The sequence below is a fragment of the Hemiscyllium ocellatum genome, chromosome 10 (genome assembly GCF_020745735.1).
Source record: "Hemiscyllium ocellatum isolate sHemOce1 chromosome 10, sHemOce1.pat.X.cur, whole genome shotgun sequence".
NCBI lineage: Eukaryota > Metazoa > Chordata > Chondrichthyes > Orectolobiformes > Hemiscylliidae > Hemiscyllium > Hemiscyllium ocellatum.
The window spans coordinates 29,381,850-29,406,065 of NC_083410.1; the positions used below are offsets into that span (position 1 = coordinate 29,381,850).

The 24,216-nt window shown below is 43.6% G+C and overlaps 1 protein-coding gene across 1 annotated transcript in view; it reads left to right on the forward strand.

Moving 5' to 3' along the window:
• fbxo11b (F-box protein 11b) overlaps nucleotides 1-24,216 on the forward strand; it is a 163,490-nt gene that overhangs the window by 84,723 nt on the left and 54,551 nt on the right. Inside the window, exon 3 of the mRNA XM_060831368.1 lies at nucleotides 1,166-1,247. Coding sequence (XP_060687351.1) covers nucleotides 1,166-1,247 — 82 coding nt within the window. The remainder of the gene's footprint in view (nucleotides 1-1,165; nucleotides 1,248-24,216) is intronic.

Consider the following 24,216-nt stretch of genomic DNA (forward strand, 5'->3'; position numbering starts at 1 on the left):
TGGTTACAATCAGCAGGTGTCTATAGTGGAGATTAAGCTACCTGCTGTTAAACGATGAATGTTCTTAACCTTAACTGGCTGTACATAATGAATACTTTTCACTTTGTTAAACTGACCTTACATACTGAATTCTTCCAACATTGTTAAATGGCTGTACAGAATGAATGTTTTTCTACCTTGTTAACCCATTGCCCTGGCCTCCAGCACCCCATTGTTAACTATACATTCTTATCTGATCTGAGTCATGCTCAGCTGAACCTCTTGTTTCACAAAACTCAGAACTTAACTCTTTCCCTATCTGCTTCTACCCTATATGCGTTTACAATGGACCCTCAAAGTCTGTACAAATTCTAGTTTGAAGAATTTTCAAAGTTTCAACACTAATTAGAGCTCTAATCTTTTGATAAATCTTCATATTTTAAAGAAATCTCATTGCAGCTGGGCAAGAAATTTAAAAAGCGGCTGCTCCGATCGCCTGCCAGTACTACATCTTATTCAGTATGGATTGTTGAGACACATGCAGATATGTAAAACGAGTATCTAGGATTTAATAAAGTTCCTTGACAACCACAGATGGGAGCTTATTTGTCACTGAAATACCACTGCCTCAGATGGAACATGGTTTCTTGTGTAGGCCACGTGAAGGTCCGAGGTCGAATGTCCCGGAACGCCGAAGAGTTCTCAACGGGGAAGGAACACTTCTCTCAGTTGATTGTTGTGCAGTGCCCGTTCATCTGTTTCACCAATGTCTCAGGGCATCCTTGCCTGCAATGTATGGGATAGACAACGTTGGCTGAGTTGTATGAGTACCTGCCATGTACATGGTGAGAGGTGGTGACATGTTGGTGTCATTCGTTCACCAGGTTGAGTGATATTTGGCTTTTTCTGTTATCCCATCCAATCGTGCAAAATTCTTAAGCTTACTTTCTTTTTCTTTGATTAATAACACCAGAGCATTCTTAAGTGTCTGCTAACTCTTTCAGCCACAAATTTTAATGTAGGGTGTAGATTTTAATTTGCAAATACGGAGGCCTTGTGTTTAATGTAAAACAGTACAAAATGCTGTTCTCACTTGTGGGAGTAGAATATGGACTGAATTTGGAAATGCTAGACCTCTGTATAATTGTTGCTGCAACTGAGTTATTACCTTTTTCCCATCTCTTAGGGTGCTTCCACTTCAAGTTCTGAGCATTTTGGTCATAGAGCTAAGCGTGCAAGGCTGTCAGGAAAATTACAAGACCTTCCTGGTAAGCAAATTCTTTATCATTAACAATTTTTTTTATTTAACAGAAGGTTTAAATGTGTTTTCATCATACCTTATTATATTTTTAAATCTTATCTTTTTTGGTGAGGTTTTGTGTGAGCAGTTTTTTTCTATGGTCTGCAAAAAATGAAAAGAAAGAGGCAAAGCATGATCCACGTTCAGTTGAATATTTGGCATTTTTTAAAACAGTCATACAGAATTTCAAGCCCCTTGGCTTAATATCTGATCTTGGCAAATACCTGTTGGTGCATTGGTGTTATTTAGGTTATGGAATTCTGTGCCCCAAGACTCAACATGGGAACTATTAGTTGGAAAGTTCATCTTCTGTTGTCCAGTTACCATTGCTGGAAAGTTGCGTGCCTGTATTCTTCTCATGTCTCGCTTAATCAAATCGGACATGGGATCTCAAAATCCAAGCAAATATAAAAGTTAGTTTCAGGAAATGGGAGATTGATTCAACTCATCACTTTTGAGGGTTAACACATCTGCAATAGAAATGCAGGAAATGTTGAAGGAAACATAGTTGGAATTGGGTGCAAAGATATCTGATTTATAAATGTGAATTTTAACTTCTGGAACAGTTTTTCTATGTCAAATTTGAAAAGATTGATCTAAATATTTAAATCAATATCAGTCAATATTAGACTGTCCCAGTGTCTTCATATTCTGAAAAGGCCAGGTTAAGAAAGGAATCATGTTTTGGACATCGAAATCCATGAAATGGTCATTTCTTTTTGTCTTCCGAAACACTAGTAGTGTATATAAACTAGTATATAAAAACTAGTAGTGTATGTAACTATGGTATGGAGTGTTGAGTTTAGAATACAACTAAACACCTATATCAGCTAATCAGGAACTAAGTTGGGAGCATGCATTTGCTCTATATAGCACACAGATTATTAAAGCTGCTTATGTAATGCTTTTGTATCAGTGTTATTAAACCAGAGACTTGTGGCCTACAAATCTGATTCTCACTATTCTTTTGAGGGTGTAGTTTTTGATGGAATCCTGCAATATTTCTACTGGTCCTGTGATCTGTTTGAAGTGAAATACATCATTTGTATCAATTAATGCTTTGAACAGTACATTAGTAATGTAAACTGTCCTGAAGGTGGCTTTATAAAAAATATGCAAATGAACTTAATGGAGTCGAAATAAGTCTTTGTTCAGTTGCAATATTTTAATTACTTGCAAGTATTATAGAATGCAGGTATTTTGAAGGAAGGATACATAATTGGAAATGGATTGCTTTTCTGTAAGCTGTTGTTTGCCATTAACTGACAGTTTGCAAGTTGATTTTCTTGGCTAAATAATTTCTGCCCAGAATTCATCTCATTTGGCTTTCAGTCCAAAATGTGTTTTCAAATAAATCTATCCTAGCCTGTTTCCGATATTGCAGAAATAAATTCCTTTTGCATTGTTTTCAATCCTAAATTAGTGGCTTTCTAATTCTTATGGAGAAAGTAAGGCCTGCAGATGCTGGAGATCAGAGTCGAAAAGTGTGGTGCTGGAAAAGCAAAGCAGGTCAATGTTTCGAGCATGAGCTCTTCTTCAGGAATGAAGGGGTGGCTCGAGGGGGCTGAGATAAATGGGGCATGAGGGAGCAGGGGCTGGGGGGGAAGGTAGCTGGGAATGTGATAGGTAGATTAAGGTGGGAGTGATGACGACCGGTCGGAGTAGAGGATGGTGCAGATGGTTGGGAAGGAAGATGGATAGGTAAGACAGTTCAAAAGCTCAGTGCCAAGTTGTCAGGTTGCATCTGGGGTAAGGTGGAGGAGGGGTGATTATGAAACTGGTGAAATCACATTGAACCTGTGTGGTTGGAGACTCCCAAGACAGGAGATGAGGCATTCTTCCTCCACACGTCAGATGGCTAGAGTTTGCCAGTGGAGGACACCCAGGACATGCATGTCCTTGGTGGAGTTGGGGGGGGGAGTTAGTGTTTGGCCATCGTAAAGATTTTTAGTGTGTATGTCCCAGAGACGTTCTCTGAAATGTTCCACAAGTTGGTGTCCTGCCTCCCTAATGTAGAGGAGACCATATCTGGAGCAGCGGACACAATAGATGACGTGTGTGGAAGTACAGGTAAATCTCTGTCAGATGTGGAAGGATCTTTTGGGGCCTTAGACATAGGTAAGGGGGAAGGTGTGAACACGGGCTTTGCACTTGCTTGCGATGGCTAGAGAAGGTGCTGGAAGTGGAGGGTGGTTTGGTTGGGTCATGGACTGAACAAGGAGTTGTGGAGGGAATGATCTCTATAGATTGCAGATAGGGATAGGGGAGGGAAATATATCCCTGGTGGTGGGGTCTGTTTATAGGTAGAGGAAATGGTGGAGGATGATGCGATTTATACAGAGTTTGGTGTAGAAGGTGAGGACTGGAGGGGGGTTCTGTTCTTGTGATTGGAGGAGTGAGGTACAAGGGCAGAGGTGCAGGAAGTGGAGGAGATGCATTGGAGGGGATTGTCCACCCATTTTGGAGGGGGACTTGTGGTCCTTCAAGGGGGGAGACCACCTGAGATGTTCTAAGGTGGAACTGGTCCTCCTGGGAGCATATGTGGCAGAGGCAGAGGAATTGGGAATAAGGAACAGGAGGTAGGTGGAAGGAGGTGTAGTCCAGGTAACTGTGGAAGTCGGTGGGTTTGAAGTAGATATCAGTGTATTGCTACCCTTTTGGTCTGGAGGAAGTGGGATAATTCGAAAGAAAAGTTAATTGAGGGTAAGGACCAATTCAGCATGTTGAATGAGTGTGTCAGTAGAAGAATACTAGTTAGGTTGGTGGAAGAGGAAGAAGCTGAAGGCTTGGAGCCCTTTGTCATGGCGGATGAATGTATACAGGAACTGGATGTCCGTGGCGAAGATGAGGCATTGGGGGCTAGGAAACAAAAGTTATGGAGAAGGTGGAGGGTATGGGTGGTGTCCCGAATGTAATTGGGAGGATCCTGAACCAAGAAGGAACAGGACGGTGTCAAGGTATGCAGAGATAAGTTAAGTGGGGCAGGAGCAGGCTGAGACAGTGGGTTGACTGGGGCAGTCAGGTTTGTGAATTTTGGGTAGGAGGTAGAACCAGGCAGTGCAGGGTTCCCAGACTGAGGTTGGAGGCTGTTGGTCAGAGATCTTCTGAGGTGATGAGGTTGTGGATTGTCTGGTGATGGGAGGTGTAGTTGTGTTTGAGGGGCCAGTAGGAGGATGTGTCTGCAAGTTGGCACCTGACATTAGCAGTGTTGAGGTCGGTGCGTAAAACTACCAAACGTCAAACCAGCAGACAAAGTGGGCGCAGTGGTAGTTTGGCTAACCGACCTCTGCACTGTTGAAGCCAGGTGCCAAATCGTGGACACCACGTCCCATTTATCTCTCAGCCCCCTTGGCCCAACCCCTCATTCCTGATGAAGAGCTCATGCTCGAAACATTAACTATTCTGCTCCTCGGATGCTGCCTGACCGGCTGTGCTTTTTAAGCACTGCACCTTTCATTTCCAATACTTATCCCTTTTTGTTTCATTCTTACCCAGAAGTTGAAAATGTTTTCCCTCATTTCATCTATTGAACCCTTTGTTAATTTTGAAAGCTGCTTTTTTCTGTCTTTTAAAAAAAAATTCCAACCTGCTTGATACTACTTAACAGTTGAATGCTTTCCAGTCTGATAACATGTTAGGTCAGAGTTTGTCATAGTACACCTACCAATGTTCTCCTACTCCTCTCAAACAACAACTTCTGGAATCTGTATTTGTGCACAATTAAATGGTGGAAATCCAGAAAAGGTTGACAGCAAATCCATCCTTCTGCAGAAGGTGTGTTGAGGTACCACCATTAATATAAATAGATTCCAGAAATGATTCCACTCATACTATTGGTCTTTTCGCAGGAACCCTTGATAAGTGAGGTGTAATTAGGTTTTTTTGTATCTTGCAAAATTTTTCATCACTGCTGAACATTTTTTATTGATGTGAAGAACAAGTTTATACTGGATTGAATCTCCAATTTCTTAATTATAAGATCATAAGATGTAGGAGCAGAAGTAAGCATTTGGCCCACTGAGTCTAGTCCATCATTAAGTGGCTAATCTGACAGTCATAGAGATGCACCTCAAATCATTTACCTGCCTGTTCCCCAAAACACTTGATTCACATAATGATTAGAAATAGGTTTATTTTTGCCTTGAATATATTTAATGACTCAGCTTTGATAGCTCTCTACAGTAAAGAATTCCACAAATGTACCATTCTCCAGGAAAATAAATTCCTCCTCGTTGCTGTCTTCAATGGACGACCCACTTACTCTGCAAATCTGCTGCCTGGACGTAGACTCTCCCTCAGAAAGAAATGATCTACCCTGTCAAGACTCTTAAGTATCATCTATTTCAATGAGGTCTGTTTACATTCCAAACTCCTGTGACTACAGCACCAAATCTACTCAACCTTTCCCCATCAGAAAATCCCTGTGTACCTCTGGTCGAGTCAGTGAACCTTCTCTGGACTGCCTCCAGTACCAGTACATCTTTCCTTCGATAAAGAGCCCTCAAACTGTTCACAGTATTTCCAGAAATGGTTTGACTAGACCCTTGTATAATTCTAGCAAGACCTCCCTATTTTATACTCCGTTTCCTTTGGAATAAAGGCCAACAATAGGTTTACTTTGAATAAAAATGAAAAACTGCAAATGCTGGAAATCTGAAGAAAGAACACAAAGTGCAGGAGAAACCCAACAGGTCTGCCATATCTGGAGCAACCCAGGCTTGTGGTCAGCAAGCCACATGACCCACTTCTTTTTCCACCTTGCCCTACAAACATCTGAACACCAATAAAGAGTGGGCCATTCAACCTTTTGAACCTGTTCTACATTCACTACAGTCATGGCTGATTTAATTTTAACCACAACTTTACATTTTGCATCAAAGATTGAGGGCAGCATGGTGGCTCAGTTCTGTGTCAGGGACCCAGGTTCAATTCCAGCTTTGGGTGACTGCGTGGAATTTGCATGTTCTTGCCATGTGTGCGTGGGTTTATGCTGGATAAAGTGGTTTCTTCCTGATGTCCAAAGATGAGCAGGTCAGGTGGTTTGGCCCGCTGAATTGCCCTGTTGTGTCCTGGCATGTGTAAGCTAAGTAGATTAGTCATGATAAATGCAAGGTTACAGGGATATGGTGGGAGGCTAGGTTGAGGGGGGATGCTTTTGGAGGGTTGGTGTGGACTCAGTAGGTCAAATGGCCTCTCTCCGCAATGTAGGGATTCTATGATTCTGCAATTTCTATGATTCAGCATCCATTGCCTTTTGATGAAGGGAATTCCAAAGAGTCATGGAGACATATAGCACCAAAACATACCCTTCGGTCCAACTCAACCATGCTGACCAGATATCCTAACCTAAACTAGCCCCATTTGCCAGCATTTGGCCATATCCTTCTAAACCCTTCATATTCAAATGGCTTTTAAATGCTGCGATTGTACCAACCACCTCCACTTCCTCTGGCAGCTTATTCTATATATGCACCACCCTCTGCATGAAAAAATTGCCCCTTTGGTCCCTTTTAAATCTTTCCCCTCTCACCCTAAAGCTGTTCTCTCTAGTTTTGGGGTCCTTACCCTGGGGAAAAGATTGTGTATTTACTCCATTCATGCCCCTCATGATTTTAGAAACCTCTGCAAAAGTCACCCCTCAGTTTCCGATGCTCCAGGGAAAATTAACTCCGGTTTATTCGGTCTCTCTGCACAGCTTAACCCCTCCAACCCAGGCAATATCCTTGTGTTAAGTTCGTTCTTCTTGAGATTCTTAGACACTTGGTGCAACTGCAATATGCCAATTTCTCTGAGCAACCAAAATTTTATTAAGCAAGTATATTACAAGCTTTGTGGAAGAACCCTTAACACTCTTCGCCATGCTTGCATAGCAGTGTCAGGAAATCTCCCTGAATAAGGGAACAGTTCTTGCTTTATACAAAGTCTTTGTATCACAGTCAGTAATGCCCACAAGACAACCCTCAGATACTGCCTCATAGTCACATGACACTCAAAACAACGCAGTGACCTGATCATCTCCAGAAACAGTGTAATGTAAATCATTCCTTAATCACCAGATCTGTTGCAAATTGTTTTTTTGTAACTGTAGGGTGCAGTCAGAATTTTAATTGCAATATTCAAATTGATTCTGAATAGGTGATGATGCACATGGCTCTGAATGACACGGGATGACGATATAAGTTCACTCTGACTAACTAGGAAATGGCCATGCAAATAGCTCTGAATGGCAAGAGATGGGAATGTAAATTCCTTACTTTCTACCTGTAAGACAAAGACATGCCACCCACATTCAGGACATCCGATTTCCTGCAGGTCAGCAGAGCAAATTAACCCTTGAATATCTCATTCCTTCCTTTATCATTTAGGCACTACCAGCTTAGAACCAAGAACAAAGAAAATTTACAGCCCAGGAACAGGCCCATTGGCCCTCTAAGCCTGAGCCGATCCAAACGTACTGTCTAAACCTGTCGATGAATTCCTAAGCATTTGTATCCCTCTCCTCCCCACCTACTCATGCATCTATCCAGAAGCATCTTAAATGAATCTACTGTGCCTGCGTCTACCACCTCTGCGGGCAACACATTCCAAACGCCCACCACCCTCTGTGTGGAGTACCTGTCGCGTGTATCCACCTTAAATTTTCCACCTCTCACCTTGAATGCATGACCTCTCGTTATTGAATCCTACACCCTGGGAAAAAGATTGTCTCTAGCCACCGTTTCTATAGCCTTCATGATTTTGTGCACCTCAATCAGGTCCCTCCTCAATCTCCTTTTTTCTAGTGAAAATAAACCTAACCTACTCTACCTGTCTTTATAACTAACACCTTCCATATCAGGCAACATCCTCGCAAACCTTCTCTGCACCCTCTCCAAAGCATCCACATCCTTTTGGTAATGTGGCGCCCAGAACTGTAAGTATTCTAAATGTGGGCGAACCAATGTTTTGTACAATTTTAACATGATTTGCCAGCTCTTATACTCCATACCCCGCCCAATGAAGGCAAGCATACTATATGCCTCCTTGACCACTCTATCTACCTGTGCAGCAACCTTCAGGGTACAATGGATCTGCACTCCCAGATCTCTGTGCCCATCAACTTTTCCCAAGGCTCTTCCATTCATAATATAATTCGCTTTAGAATTAGACTTGCCTAAATGCATCACCTCGCATTTGTCTGGATTGAAAGCCATCTGCCACTTTTCCACCCAACTCTCCAGTCTATCTATATCCTCCTGTATTCTCTGACAGTCCCTTATGCTTTCTACTACTCCACCAATCTTTGTGTCATCTGCAAACTTGCTGATCAGCTTATTCAGAAGAACCTTACAGTCAGAACTTAAACAAGTTATTGACACACAACATGCAGTGATTATAACAACAAAAATTACTAGTCCATGCAGTAGATAGGAGAATCCTGTAGATCATGTGTGGGAAAATGTGTTCACCAGTGAAGTTCTTAAATCCACAGTCCTTAGTGACCACTCCATCCCCTCCATGTTGAGTGGGAATGAGCCAGTTATCCAAAATGTCCTTCAATAAAGTCCAACCTGAAAACAAAATCCAGTATATCCTTGCACACCACTGCACGGAGAAATCTGAATTCTTGGATCAAGGTAGTTAAATACTTAACAAAACTGACGAGACTTCTATTTTTGCGGAGATCCTTCAGATGGAGGATACCAGTACATCTGAGTATAAAATGCTGCCACAGCAGGGTAGGTCAACACAGCATTACTTGCTGCTTCTGCTCCCTCTCTGCTGTCAAACGTAACAAAGCCAAATGGCTGTTTTGATGTTAGCCTTCATATCTCTTAAATGATCGAAAGAGAAGGAAAGCTTGCATGGTTTAATATCCATAGGATCCATTGACCTAAAGCGTATGGACCTCCCCTTCACTGGTGTCATCTTCTTCACTTTTTGTGCTCGTGACTGGGGAGCTGATTGAATCAGTTGGATCAGGTTGTGGAATGTGGGTGGTGGTCCAAAGGCATGCTTTACCTGTGAATGAAGAAACTTGAGACACCATGTTAGCTGCTGAAAGTATAGTTGCATTTCCTCCCTCGTTTCTTCCTTGCCAAGCTGGGTATCAGGATGAAGAGAGTCACATACTTAACTACACTATTGTGTTTGCCTATTTCAACGTTCTCACTTGTCTTGAAGTCCATTACTCTGTTCACTATTTATGACGTTATCAAGTTTTACACAATCTACAAAATTTCTGAATTGTACTGCTCAAACAATTCAGTCACTTACAAACAACGATCAGTGGCCCTAAACATCAAACCTTTGGGGGATCCCATTCAGGTTATTCAAAAATTATTTTCCTTTGACAAATTAATACTTGGCTAATGTGAAAGCTGTCAGGAGAAGTATTTCAAAAATCCGGAACAGCAAGAAAACAACAAAATATTCTCTGTGCTTCAGCCATTGAAGAGGCAGTTTCAGTTCAGATTCAAATATCAAGTTTCCATGGCAAACAAATGTGAAATATATTAAAATATGTTCTCCAAATGAAGCTCCCTAAAAAAGACAGTTGGAATTAGTGGTTACAGACCAGTAATTGTACAACTTTGTTACAGACCAACATTCTTTGAATTTGCAACATGAAGTGGGACAATGAATTAACAATAATTGACAGACCTAAGAGTTCAGCCTCAAGTTCTAACATTTTTAAAAATCTTAACTTAACATCAAAATTAAAATTCAAATGCACGCTTCGTTTTGTTAACACTGCATTTAAATCAAAAACAGCAAAGATATTTTAACACAATACTCTCATTTGGCTAAAGCATGACCACTGACACACAATTGTTTTTTGAAACAGACATTGTACAAACAACTCAGGAGCTCAAGGCCCTCAATCAGCTTGTTTGAAAGGTTACATGTTTGATAATTTTCAAAAAGTTCGAGTAAAAAATGAGGTCTGCAGATGCTGGAGATCACAGCTGCAAATGTGTTGCTGGTCAAAGCACAGCAGGTTAGGCAGCATCTCAGGAATAGAGAATTCGACGTTTCGAGCATAAGCCCTTCATCAGGAATAAGAGAGAGAGAGCCAAGCCGGCTGAGATAAAAGGTAGGGAGGAGGGACTAGGGGGAGGGGCGATGGAGGTGGGATAGGTGGAAGGAGGTCAAGGTGAGGGTGATAGGCCGGAGTGGGGTGGGGGCGGAGAGGTCAGGAAGAGGATTGCAGGTTAGGAGGGCGGTGCTGAGTTGAGGGAACCGACTGAGACAAGGTGGGGGGAGGGGAAATGAGGAAGCTGGAGAAATCTGAATTCATACCTTGTGGTTGGAGGGTTCCCAGGCGGAAGATGAGGCGCTCCTCCTCCAGCCGTCGTGTAGTTGTGTTCTGCCGGTGGAGGAGTCCAAGGACCTGCATGTCCTCGGTGGAGTGGGAGGGGGAGTTAAAGTGTTGAGCCACGGGGTGATTGGGTTGGTTGGTTCGGGCGGCCCAGAGGTGTTCTCTGAAGCGTTCCGCAAGTAAGCGGCCTGTCTCACCAATATAGAGGAGGCCACATCGGGTGCAGCGGATGCAATAGATGATGTGTGTGGAGGTACAGGTGAACTTGTGGCGGATATGGAAGGATCCCTTGGGGCCTTGGAGGGAAGTGAGTGTGGAGGTGTGGGCGCAAGTTTTACATTTCCTGCGGTTGCAGGGGAAGGTGCCGGGGGTGGAGGTTGGGTTGGTGGGGGGTGTGGATCTGACAAGGGAGTCACGAAGGGAGTGGTCCTTGCGGAACGCTGATAGGGGAGGGGAGGGAAATATATCCTTGGTGGTAGGGTCCGTTTGGAGGTGGCGGAAATGGCGGCGGATAATACGTTGTATGCGCAGGTTGGTGGGGTGGTAGGTGAGAACCAGTGGGGTTCTGTCTTGGTGGCGGTTGGAGGAGCGGGGCTCAAGGGCGGAGGAGCGGGAAGTGGAGGAGATGCGGTGGAGGGCATCGTCGATCACGTCTGGGGGGAATCTGCGGTCCTTGAAGAAGGAGGCCATCTGGGTTGTGCGGTGTTGGAATTGGTCCTCCTGGGAGCAGATGCGGCGGAGACGAAGGAATTGGGAATATGGGATGGCGTTTTTACAGGGGGCAGGGTGGGAGGAGGTGTAGTCCAGGTAGCTGTGGGAGTCAGTCGGTTTATAATAGATGTCTGTGTTGAGTCGGTCGCCCGAGATAGAAATGGAAAGGTCTAGGAAGGGGAGGGAGGAGTCTGAGACATCCCACCACCAAACCATCATCTCACAGAATCCCACCACCAAACCATCATCTCACAGAATCCCACCACCAAACCATCATCTCACAGAAAGAGGCGCGGTGGTAGTTTGGCGCACTGACCTGTACACCGCTGAAGCCAAACGCCAGCTCGCGGACGCCTCCTCTTATCGCCCCCTTGACCACGACCCCACCTCCCACCACCAAACCATCATCTCACAGACCATCCAGGACCTCATCACCTCAGGGGATCTCCCATCCACCGCCTCCAACCTCATAGTCCCACAACCCCGCACCGCCCGTTTCTACCTCCTGCCCAAAATCCACAAACCTGCCTGCCCCGGCCGACCCATTGTCTCAGCCTGCTCCTGCCCCACCGAACTCATCTCCCAATACCTCGACACGGTCCTGTCCCCTTTAGTCCAAGAACTCCCCACCTACGTTCGGGACACCACCCACGCCCTCCACCTCCTCCAGGATTTTCGCTTCCCCGGTCCCCAACGCCTTATTTTCACTATGGACATCCAGTCCCTGTACACCTCCATCCCCCATCACGAAGGACTCAAAGCCCTCCGCTTCTTCCTTTCCCGCCGCACTAACCAGTACCCTTCCACTGACACCCTCCTTCGACTGACTGAACTGGTCCTCACCCTGAATAACTTCTCTTTTCAATCCTCCCACTTCCTCCAAACTAAAGGAGTTGCCATGGGCACCCGCATGGGCCCCAGCTATGCCTGCCTCTTTGTAGGATATGTGGAACAGTCCATCTTCCGCAACTACACTGGCACCACCCCCCACCTTTTCCTCCGCTACATCGATGACTGTATCGGCGCTGCCTCGTGCTCCCACGAGGAGGTTGAACAGTTCATCAACTTTACTAACACCTTCCATCCCGACCTGAAATTCACCTGGACTGTCTCAGACTCCTCCCTCCCCTTCCTAGACCTTTCCATTTCTATCTCGGGCGACCGACTCAACACAGACATCTATTATAAACCGACTGACTCCCACAGCTACCTGGACTACACCTCCTCCCACCCTGCCCCCTGTAAAAACGCCATCCCATATTCCCAATTCCTTCGTCTCCGCCGCATCTGCTCCCAGGAGGACCAATTCCAACACCGCACAACCCAGATGGCCTCCTTCTTCAAGGACCGCAGATTCCCCCCAGACGTGATCGACGATGCCCTCCACCGCATCTCCTCCACTTCCCGCTCCTCCGCCCTTGAGCCCCGCTCCTCCAACCGCCACCAAGACAGAACCCCACTGGTTCTCACCTACCACCCCACCAACCTGCGCATACAACGTATTATCCGCCGCCATTTCCGCCACCTCCAAACGGACCCCACCACCAAGGATATATTTCCCTCCCCTCCCCTATCAGCGTTCCGCAAGGACCACTCCCTTCGTGACTCCCTTGTCAGATCCACACCCCCCACCAACCCAACCTCCACCCCCGGCACCTTCCCCTGCAACCGCAGGAAATGTAAAACTTGCGCCCACACCTCCACACTCACTTCCCTCCAAGGCCCCAAGGGATCCTTCCATATCCGCCACAAGTTCACCTGTACCTCCACACACATCATCTATTGCATCCGCTGCACCCGATGTGGCCTCCTCTATATTGGTGAGACAGGCCGCTTACTTGCGGAACGCTTCAGAGAACACCTCTGGGCCGCCCGAACCAACCAACCCAATCACCCCGTGGCTCAACACTTTAACTCCCCCTCCCACTCCACCGAGGACATGCAGGTCCTTGGACTCCTCCACCGGCAGAACACAACTACACGACGGCTGGAGGAGGAGCGCCTCATCTTCCGCCTGGGAACCCTCCAACCACAAGGTATGAATTCAGATTTCTCCAGCTTCCTCATTTCCCCTCCCCCCACCTTGTCTCAGTCGGTTCCCTCAACTCAGCACCGCCCTCCTAACCTGCAATCCTCTTCCTGACCTCTCCGCCCCCACCCCACTCCGGCCTATCACCCTCACCTTGACCTCCTTCCACCTATCCCACCTCCATCGCCCCTCCCCCTAGTCCCTCCTCCCTACCTTTTATCTCAGCCGGCTTGGCTCTCTCTCTCTTATTCCTGATGAAGGGCTTATGCTCGAAACGTCGAATTCTCTATTCCTGAGATGCTGCCTAACCTGCTGTAATTTTCAAAAAGACCTAATGTCGTATAATATTCATGTAAAAACAACATCTGCCTCATTACATAACTCACAAAACACATGGAATTGAGTTCCTAATTCAAAAAAGGCAAAACAGTTATGTTGAAATTTTCTGAATCAGTATTTTAACAAACCAAAATATTTAAATATCAAGCACTTTCAGTATGGCATAATTTATATTGAAACTTCCTTTTTCCACCAAAGTACAACCTTAATTTCAGTGTTCCTCATTTTTGTTTCGAGATCCCTTAGGCAGAGGCTAATCATCATACTCTCGGGCATCCAATTTCCTGCAGTTTGTCAGAGCAAATTAACCCTGTAAATCTTTTCGGAACCCTTTCAAGTTTCACAACAACCTTCCAATAGGAAGGAGACCAGAATTGCATGCAATATTCTAAAAGTGGCCTAACCAATGTCCTGTACAGGCGCAACATAACCACCCAACACCTGGACCCAATTCACAGACCAATAAAGGGGAGCATATTAAACGCCGCTTTCACTATCCTGTCTACTGTAACTCCACTTTTAAGGAGCTATGAACCTGCACTCCAAGGTCTCTTTGTTCAGCAACACTTCCTCGGACTTTAGCATTAAATGTATAAGTCCTGAACTGATTTGCCTTTCCAAAATGCAGCAGCTCACATTTATCTAAATAAAACTCCATCTGCCACTTCTCAGCCCATTGGGCCCATCTGATCAAGATTCCGTTGTATTCTGAGGTAACCTCCTACACTGTCCATTCTATCTCCAATTTTGGTGTCACCTGCAAACTTACTAACTATATCTCTTATGCTCACATTCAAACCGTTTTTATGAATGGCAAAAAGCAATTAACCCAGCACTGACCTTGTGGCACATCACTGGTTAAGGCCTACAGTCTGAAAAGCAACCCTCCAGCACCACTCTGTCTTCTACCTTTTGAGCCAGTGCTGTATCCACATAGCTGGTTCTCCCACTATTGTCATCTAATCTTGCTAACTAGTTTACCATGAAGATCCTTGTTGAGCACCTTACTGCAGTCCCTATAGTTCACGCCCACCACTCTGTCCTCATGAATCCTCTTCGTTACTTCAAAAAACATAATCATTAATGAGACACCATTTCCCATGCAAAAAACAATGTTGATGATCATGAACAACCCTTGTCTTTCCAAATACATGTAAATTCCTACAACCAATGTCAGGCTCTCAAGCCTCTAGTTTCTTCGCTTTTCCTTACCACCTTTCTTAAGGAATGGCACTAAGTTACCTAACCTCCAGTTTTCTGGCACCTCATCTGTGTGGCTGTTGGTGGGGCCCAGCAATCACTTCCCCTAGCTTCCCACAGAGTTCTCGGGTGCACCTGATCAGGCCCCAGGGATTTATCCACCTTTATGCATTTTAAGACGTACAGCACCAGCACCTCTGTAATATGTACATCTTTGAAGATGTCGCTGTTTATTTCCCTAAATTCTGTATCTTGCATATCCTTCTCCAGTGTAAACACAGATGCAAAATACTTGTTTAATATCTCCCCCCTCGTTTGTGATTCCACACAATGGAGGCCTTGTTGATCTTTGAGGGACCCTATTCTCTCCCAAGTTACTCTTTTACCTTTAATGTATTTGTAGAATTTCTTCAGATTCTACTTGAGATAGTTTTGACAAATAAGATTGTGTCTTCTTTTTGCCGTCCTGATTTCCCTCTTAAGTATACTCTTACTGTCTTCATACTTTTCTAAGAATTCACTCATTCCCTACTATCTATACCTGACACATGCTTCTTCCTTACTCTTGACTAAAACCTCAATTTCGCTAGTCATCCAACATGCCCTATACCTACTAGCCTTGCCCTTCACCCTAACAGGATCAAACTGTCTCTAGACTCTTATCTCATTGCTGAAGGCTCCCTTTTTCCAGCCATCCCTTTACCTGCAGACATCTGTCCCCAATCAGCTTTTGCAAGTTCTTGCCTAAAACGATCGAAATTGGCCACTTTGCAATACAGAACTTTGATTTTTAGATGAGGCCTATCCTTTTCCATCACTGTTTTAAAACTAATAGAATTATGGTCACTGCTCCCCTACTGAGACTTCAGTCACCTGCCTGTCTTATTTCCCATGAATTGGTCAAGCTTTGCACTTTCTCTGGTACGTCCATCCACATACTGAACCTTATATTTTTAAAGGTTGATCAAGAAACAGGTTCTCAATAAAAACCTATCAAAACAGAACCCAATCTACTCACTATTGTAGATTTACAACAAAAAAACAGTTAAGATTACACTTCAAAAACTAGCCACTTAACTGCTCCCCTGCTGTGAGCTCCCCCACACAGGGTTCTTTAAGATGAGTTGTGAATTTTGTTGTTTATTTTAATTAGAACAACTCCATTGCCCAGAGATATTTTAAACCAAACAGCAAAAGCAGCAGCTATGCAGGTTACTGCTTAGTCAGGCAGCCCTTTTTCATTTGAATTACTTCCCATGTGGTCACCACTTTTGTCTCCCTTCCTTCTTTTTAAAGTGCTATTGGTTTGATTGCTTTTCCCCCCACAAAGTTCCAAAATAGTGCAACAGGTTATAAGAGTAATTTTTGCTCCTAGAATTTGAGGAAATCAGCTCCAACACTTATTTAAAAAAACCTCAAAGGAGCAGCTCTTAGAGCCACAATTTTCTCCTATCTTCCATCTTGGATTACCCAGAATCCTTTTTTGGACTGGAAAGAAATGTATTATTCTCTGAGAGAAGAAATGTATTTTTATTTCTGTTTTAGATGGGCACCATCTTATTTTTGAACTATGACCCCAGTTCTAGATTGTCCCATGAGTGGAAACAACCTTTTATCATCAATCCAGTCAAATCTGCTCAGGATCTTTCTTGTAGTGATTAGTCATCTCTGACTTGAAGATACAGGTTTAGCCTGTTTGGCATTTTCTAATCAGACAACCCACTCGTTCAAGGTATTAATCATATTATTATTATTCAAACTGCTTTCAATTCATTAGCATCCTTCTGTAAGTGCAGTGACTAATACTGTATATACTACTCCAGATGTAGTCTTATCAATGTCTGTATAACTCGAACATAACCTCCCTGTTCTTGCATTCTGTTTGCTTTGTAATAAACCATAATATTTTATTAGCTTTCCTAATTTAATTGTTGTACCCACATAATAACTTTTGTGATTCATACTCAAGGACAGTCTGATCTCGCTGCATTTCAGGACTCTGTAACTGCTCTTTTTCAATAATGTGCATGTTTTTATTCTTTGTGCCAAAATGGACAATTTCACACTTTTTTCGACACTGCTGTTTTTGCAAGATCTTTGCCCACTCTCATAGCCTATCTATATCCCTTCTGTGGGCTCCTTAAGTCCTCTTTACAGCTCCATTTCCCAGCTATTTTGTGTCATCAAATTTAGCTACCATACCTTCAGGTCTTTCATGCAAATTAATTGTATAAATTGTAAAGAGTTGAGGCTGCAGCACTGAGCTCTATGGCACACCACTCATGACATCCTGCCACAAACCCACTTATTTCTCTCTTCATCCTATTAACAAGCCAATATCTACACAAGTCAATATGCTATCCCCTACACAATGAGCTTTTGTTTTCTGTTATAATCTTTGTGCCTTGTGAAGTGCTTTCTTGAAATTTAAATACAGTACATCCACTAATTCCCCTTTATCTACAGCGCATGTATAAAAACAGGCAGAGTTTAAAAGTAACCAATGTTTCTGCAACTGAACAAGGCCCTAATGAGGTCGCATGTACAGTTTTCATCCTCTTATTTAGGGCTATAGAGATGTACAGCATGGAAACAGACCCTTTGGTCCAACTCCTCCATGTCAACCAGATATCCTAAATTAATATAGTCCCATTTGCCAGTACTTGGCTCATATCCTCGGCTAAACCCTTCCTATCGAGATATCTTTTAAATATTGTAATTGTACCAGACTCCTCCACCTCTTCTGGCAGCTCATTCCGTACAGTCACCATCCCCTGCATGAAAAAAATGACCCCTTTTGTCCCTTTTAATAATTTTCACCCCTCAGCCTAAACCTATGCCCTCTGGTTCTGGACTCCCCTACCCCAGGGAAAAGACCTTGTCTATTTATCCTATCCATGCCCCTTATGATTTTATAAACCCCTACAAGGCCACCCCCCAGCTTTTGACGCTCCAGGAAAGACAGCCCCAGCCTATTCAACCTCTCCCAGTAGCTCAAACCTTCCAACTCTGGCAACATCCTTTCAAGTTTCACAACTTCCTCTGATAGGAAGGAAACCAGAACTGCATGCAATATTCTGGAAGTAGCCTAATCAAAGACTTGTACACATAGTAGCCACAACATGACCTCCCAACCACTATACTCGATGCTCTGACCATATGCCTTTTTCACTATCCCATCTGCACTCTACTCAATTTTCAAGGAATTTGAGTGTAGTTGTGTAAACCTCTTCAATGTCCCCTCTGAATTCTCCACATCCTTCCTATAATGGTGCAACCAGAATTGAACGCAATACTCTTAAGTGTAACCTAACCAAAGTCTTATAAAGCAGCAACATGACATCCTGACTCTGATACTCAGTTTCCTGACCAATGAAGGCAAACATGCCATTTGCCGCCTTTAACACCCTATCTACTTAAGTGCCCATTTTCAGGGAGCTATTGACTTGAACTCCAAGATCCCACGATACATCAGTGCTGTTCAGCGTCCTACTATTAACTGTCTACTTTTCCTCAACAGTTGATCTCCCAAAGTGCAGTACAGCATACTTACCAAGATTAAACTCCACGTCCATTTCATAGCCCATATCTGCAACTGATCTATGTACCGCTGTATCCTTTGACAATCTTCTACACTTTCCACAACTCCACCAATCTTTGTATTATTTGCCAACTTGGTAACCCACCCATCTATATTTTCATTCAGGTCATTGAAATGTATCACAAACAGCAGAGGTCTTAGTCCAAATCGCTGTGGATTACCACTCGTTATGGATCTCCAGCCAGAAAAACACCCTTCCACAACTACCCTCTGCCTTCTACATGCAAACTAATTCTGAATTCAAGTGGCCAAGTCACTGTGGATCCCATGCATCTTGATCTTCTGGGTGAGCCTACCATGAGAAACCTTGTCACAAGCCTTACTGAAATCCCTTTAGACCATATCCACTGCTGTATCCTCATTGATCACTTGTCAATTTGAAAAATTCAGTTAAGTTAGTAAGGCATGATCTCTCTTGCATAAAGCTATGTTGACTGTTCCTAAGTAGGCTATGCTTTTGTAAATGAGCATAAATCTTATCCCTAAGGATTGTATCCAATTGTTTGCCAACCACTGATGTGAGATGCACTGATCTATAATTTCCTGGATTATCCCTATTTCCTTCTTTTAACAGAGGAACAAGGTTAGCTGCTAACCAGTCCCCTAGGAACTTTTCAGTGTCCAGTGAGGTCAAGGCCCCAACAACAACTATCTTGCCCCTCTCAAATGGGATAGATATCATCAGGCACTGGGGACTTATCTATCTTAATGCTCTTCAAGATACCCAACACCACTTTTTTTTTTCTTGATCTCAAAATGCCCTGCATATTAACACACTTCACATTAATCTCACTATCCTCCATATCCTTCTCCTTGGTGAATACCAACACAAATTATTCTATTAGGATCTTGCTTATATCCTCTGTCTCCAAGCACAAGTTCTTTTCTTTACTCTTGAGAGATCCTACCTTCTCCCCAGTTATCCTATTGTTTTTAAGATATGTAACGAATGTTTTGGAATTCTCTTGAACCTTATTTGCCAAGGTCACTTTATGGCCCCTTCTTGCTCTCCTCATTCCCTGCTTGAGTTCTTTCCTACTTTCTTTATATTCTTTACAGTTTCTGTCCAATTTTTGCTTCCTAAACTTTATATATGCGTTTCTCCTCGTGACTAAATTCACAACCTCACTCATTATCCAAGGGACCCTTACATTGCTATCCTTGTCCTTCCTCTTCACTGAAACGTGCTGGTCCTGACACTGGGTTCTGCTGCAAATTGGTGACTAAGCCAACTTTTCCCAGAATGCTTCTCAGTGAAGTCTCTCTGCTGCCATCTAATGGATATTTTGAGAGATTGAGCAGATTAGGTTTACAGTGGAAACTTGATCATCTGAATGAGATGGGTGGATACTATTTCATTTGGATAATTGACTTTTTGGAAAATCGATTAAATGCCTTTCCTCTGGGGCTCGGCATTAGAAAGTCTGCTTTCCGTTCAGGTGACTCACACGAACACACGTTCGCGCGACACCCCGTCTACCCCCATCCATCAATGTGCCCCCCCCCCCCGAGTCCAGCACCGGTCCCCAACCTGGTCCTAACACCGTCCCCAGTACAAAGTGCATGAGGCCAGCCCCAACGCTGCCCGCACCCAGAACCCCATCCAACCCTGCACCCCCCCCCATATCAATCCAGTCCAAAACCACCCCCCAAAATGGTCCAACACTGCCCCACCCCAGCACAAAGCGCACAAGCCCCTTTTCCGGGGCATCCGGACTGCACACCAACAAGACTGCTGCTGCAGCTGCCTTTGTGGGGTAAGTTTCCAAATAGCGCGCACGTGCACACAGCCACCACACAACTTTTTACTGCAACTTTTTGACAGGTTCCATGTTTGCCCTGCACAGGACAATGTTGGTGAGATTATTCCTGGGAAGCGGGGTGGGGGGAGTGGAGTTAGGGTACACCCCTCTGTAGAACTCCAGGGAAAGTGTGGGGAGAGAGAGGGGACGGGAGGCCAGTCATTAGGTGACAGTGCCTGTTTAATCACCGTAAACAAAAGACGAGATCAGTATTCGAAACATGTCTTTGATGTAATATTTCTATTGGGACCTCGAGATCTCCTTTGGATAATTTGATTTTCGGATAATTGGTATTCGGATAATCGAGTTTCCTCTGCACACACTCTGGAGTTTTGATGAATGAGAGGAGATCTAATTGAGGTATATAAGTTGCTGTAGGGGTTGGCAAAGTAGACGTAGTTTGAAATTTTCCTGCTGTGTGCCAATTTAGGATGAGAAGTCGAAGTTTTAGGATAAATTTAGCAAATTTAAATCAGATGAGGATAAATGATTTATTTCAAAGGATTGGTGGATCAGTGAAATTCTCTATTCCGGTGTGTGCTGTATGCTGGAATATTGAGTAAATTTGAGGAGGAGATAGGCAGGTTTTTAATTACGTGTTAGGGAATGAGCAAGAAAGTGGAGTTGAAGTTAAGATATGGAAGAAAGTGAGGACTGCACTGAAGAATCCTGAAGAAGGGCTTATGCCCGAAACGTCGATTCTCCTGCTCCTTGGATGCTGCCTGACCTGCTGCGCTTTTCCAGCAACATATTTTTCAGCATTGAAGCTAAGGTATGTCAGCCGTGATTGTATTCAGTGGTGAAGCAGGCTTTTGAGAGGCTTTACAGAACCGAATTAAATTTGTTAAGCATGTTTCTTTGACAAGACTGTATTGGCTCTGCCTGATTACCTTGAACTTGTCCAAGCACCCTGTTTATAACAACTTTAATAATAGCTTCTAACATATTCTTTGTCTCAGAAGTTAAACAAACTGGCCATGATTTCTTCCTTTCTGCCTCCATTCCTCTTCGAATTAAGGAGTTACACTACCTAATTTCCAATTTAAAGCAACCTTCTCTGGATTTTGGAAAATTAAAATAAATGCATCAGCTATTTCACTGGTTACTACTTTTAAGGAGAAAGTGAGGTGGAATATGCTAGAGATCAGAGTTAAAAAGTATGGCACCTGAAAAGCACAGCAGTCAGGCAGCATCTGAGGAGCAGGAGAGTTGAGGTTTCGAGGTGTTGGGTCTATTGAAACACCATAAAAGTGGATAAATCCCCAGACATGATCAGGTATACCCCAGAACTCTGTGGGAAGTGAAGGAAGTGGTTGCTGGGTCCCTTGCTGAGATATTTGTATCATCGATAGTCACAGGTGAGGGGCTAGAAAACTGGAGGTTGGTTAACGTGGTGCCATTATTTAAGAAAGATGGTAAGGACAAGCCAGCGAACTATAGACCGGTGAGCCTGACATCGGTGGTGGGCAAGCTGTTGGAAGGAATCGTGAGGGACAGGGTGTACATAGATTTGGAAAAGCAAGGACCAATTAGGAATAGTCAGCACAGCTTTGAAGAAGTAACAAAGAGGATTGATGAGGGTAGAATGGTGGGCGTGATCTATCTGGATTTCAGTAAGGCGTTTGACAAGGTTCCCTGTGGGTGACTGGTTAGCAAGGTTAGAACTCTGGAATAGTGGAAGAACTAGCCATTTGAATACAGAACTGGCTCAAAGGTAGAAGACAGAGGGTGGTGGTGGAGGGTTGCTTTTCGGACTGGAGGCCTGTGACCAGTGGAGTGCCATAAGGGTACACTGCTTTTCGTCATTTATGTGAATGATTTGGATGTGACCATAGGTTAGTAAGTTTGCACATGAACACCAAAATTGAACAGCGAAGAAGTTTACCTCAGAGTTTAACAGGATCTTGGATCAGATGGGCCAATAGGCTGAGGAGTGGCAGATAAATGCGAGGTGTTGCATTTTGGAAAAGCAAATCAGAGCAGGACTTAGGCACTTAATGATAAGGTCCTAGGAAGTGTTGCTGAATAAAGAGACCTTGGAATGTAGGTTCATAGCTCCTTCAAAGTGGAGTCGCAGGTAGATAGGATAGTGAAGGCGGCATTTGGTATGTTTTCCTTTATTGGTCAGTATTGAGTACAGGGGTTGGGAGGTCATGTTGTGGCTGTACAGGACATTGATTAGGCCACTGTTGGAATATTGCATGCAATTCTGGTCTCCTTCCTATTGAAGGATGTTGTGAAACTTGAAAGGGTTCAGAAAAGATTTATAAGGATATTGCCTGGATTGGAGGACTTGAGCTTTAGGGAGAGGTTGAATAGACTGGGACTGTTTTCCCTGGAGCGTCAGAGGCTGAAGGGTGACTTTGTAGAGGTTTATAAAATGATGAGGGGCATGGATAGGATAAATTTTCCCTGAGGTGGGTCTGTTTCTGTGCTGTACATCTCCTTGACTGTACCTCATTTCTCGAATCAAACATAGTGAACCTCCTCTGTCTGCCTCAAGTAAAGGGACCAAAGCGTCATGTTCTTACTAATGTTACAACATGGAGGTCAAACCCCTCTGTTAATTGAACCAAATACCGTGAGAAGCTAGCCACACCTCGTAATCTGTTAAAATATGAATGACCGAGAACTCCTAAATTCCAGTATTTAACAAAAAAAGTTTATTTTCTTAACTGTCATAGTGAGCACTAAACAACAATTGTCTGACCTCAACTCTGTTTAACATAAAATGCTGTTCCAATAACACACTTATTAAACATTACATTAACTTAATCTCAAGACCACACAGTCTCTGTCTTCAATCTTCCAGCTGCTGATCTCCCTGGGTCATTTTGTTTTACTGCAAGTATGTTTTGTGTGAAAAGATGGAGAGCATTTTCTAATTTCTTTGAGAGCAAGATGTTAGATGGATAGTTAATTCTCTGTCTCTATAGCAGTTGCTTGATGTTCGGTGGCAGTTGCTCTCAAATTTTCAAAATACCTGGTTTATATACCCCTCATGATACATTAAATTCTTAAGGTCTCAAAACAATAAAATTCAAATTCCATTGGTTTCTGGTATCCTGGGCATAATTTAAATTAATGGGTTAAATTTGAATTGCTGTCAAAACAGCCACCAGAACTCTGGTATCCTGACCTTTAGCTGACAGCTGTGGTTGTACTTTAAATGCAGAATAGCACTTTCTATCTTAAAGTGACCAAACATGCTTTCAACTTAGTAACACCAATGTGAACAAAGAGATTGCTGATATCGAGCTGAAAGGGAGATAAATGCTGGGTCGGGTGCTAGTAAAAAGTTTAAGTGGTTAAAAATGGATTGGCTGTGCAGGGAGCAAGCCATACAAAACAGGGTCTCTGGGTGTTGGGGGCAAGGGCAGTGAATATGGAGGAGGGTATTAGCATTCTGAAATTGTTAAATTCAGTGTTTAGTCCTGAAGGCTTTAAGACACCCTATCTGACTCATCAAAACCAGGTCTAGTATAGCCTGTTCTTAGGTTGATTCCATAACATACTGATCTAAGAATTTGACCTGACCTGAGTTCCTTATCCAGGCTATTACTTTACAACAGATATTTATATGTAGCTTAAAGTCCCCCTGATAAACACTGTACTCTTTTGATAAGCTTCCATTAGTTTTTCCTTGATACCCTTTTGTCACTGAGAGCATTGTTGCTAGGGTTGCAGGTAACATAAAGCCAGCGTATGGTGAATCTATGGAACGCATTGCCACAGAAGGCTGTAGAGGCCAAGTCATCGAATGTCTTTAATGCAGTGATAAGTTCTGAGTTGTTAAGGGAATCAAACATTATGGACAAAGGCTGGAGATTGTTCTTGAGAAACGTATCAGCCATGATCGAATGGTGAAGCAGACTGGATAGCCAAATGACCTAATTCTGGTGCTTTATTTTGTGGTTATGGTTACTATTAGGGAGCTTGTATCCAACTCCCACA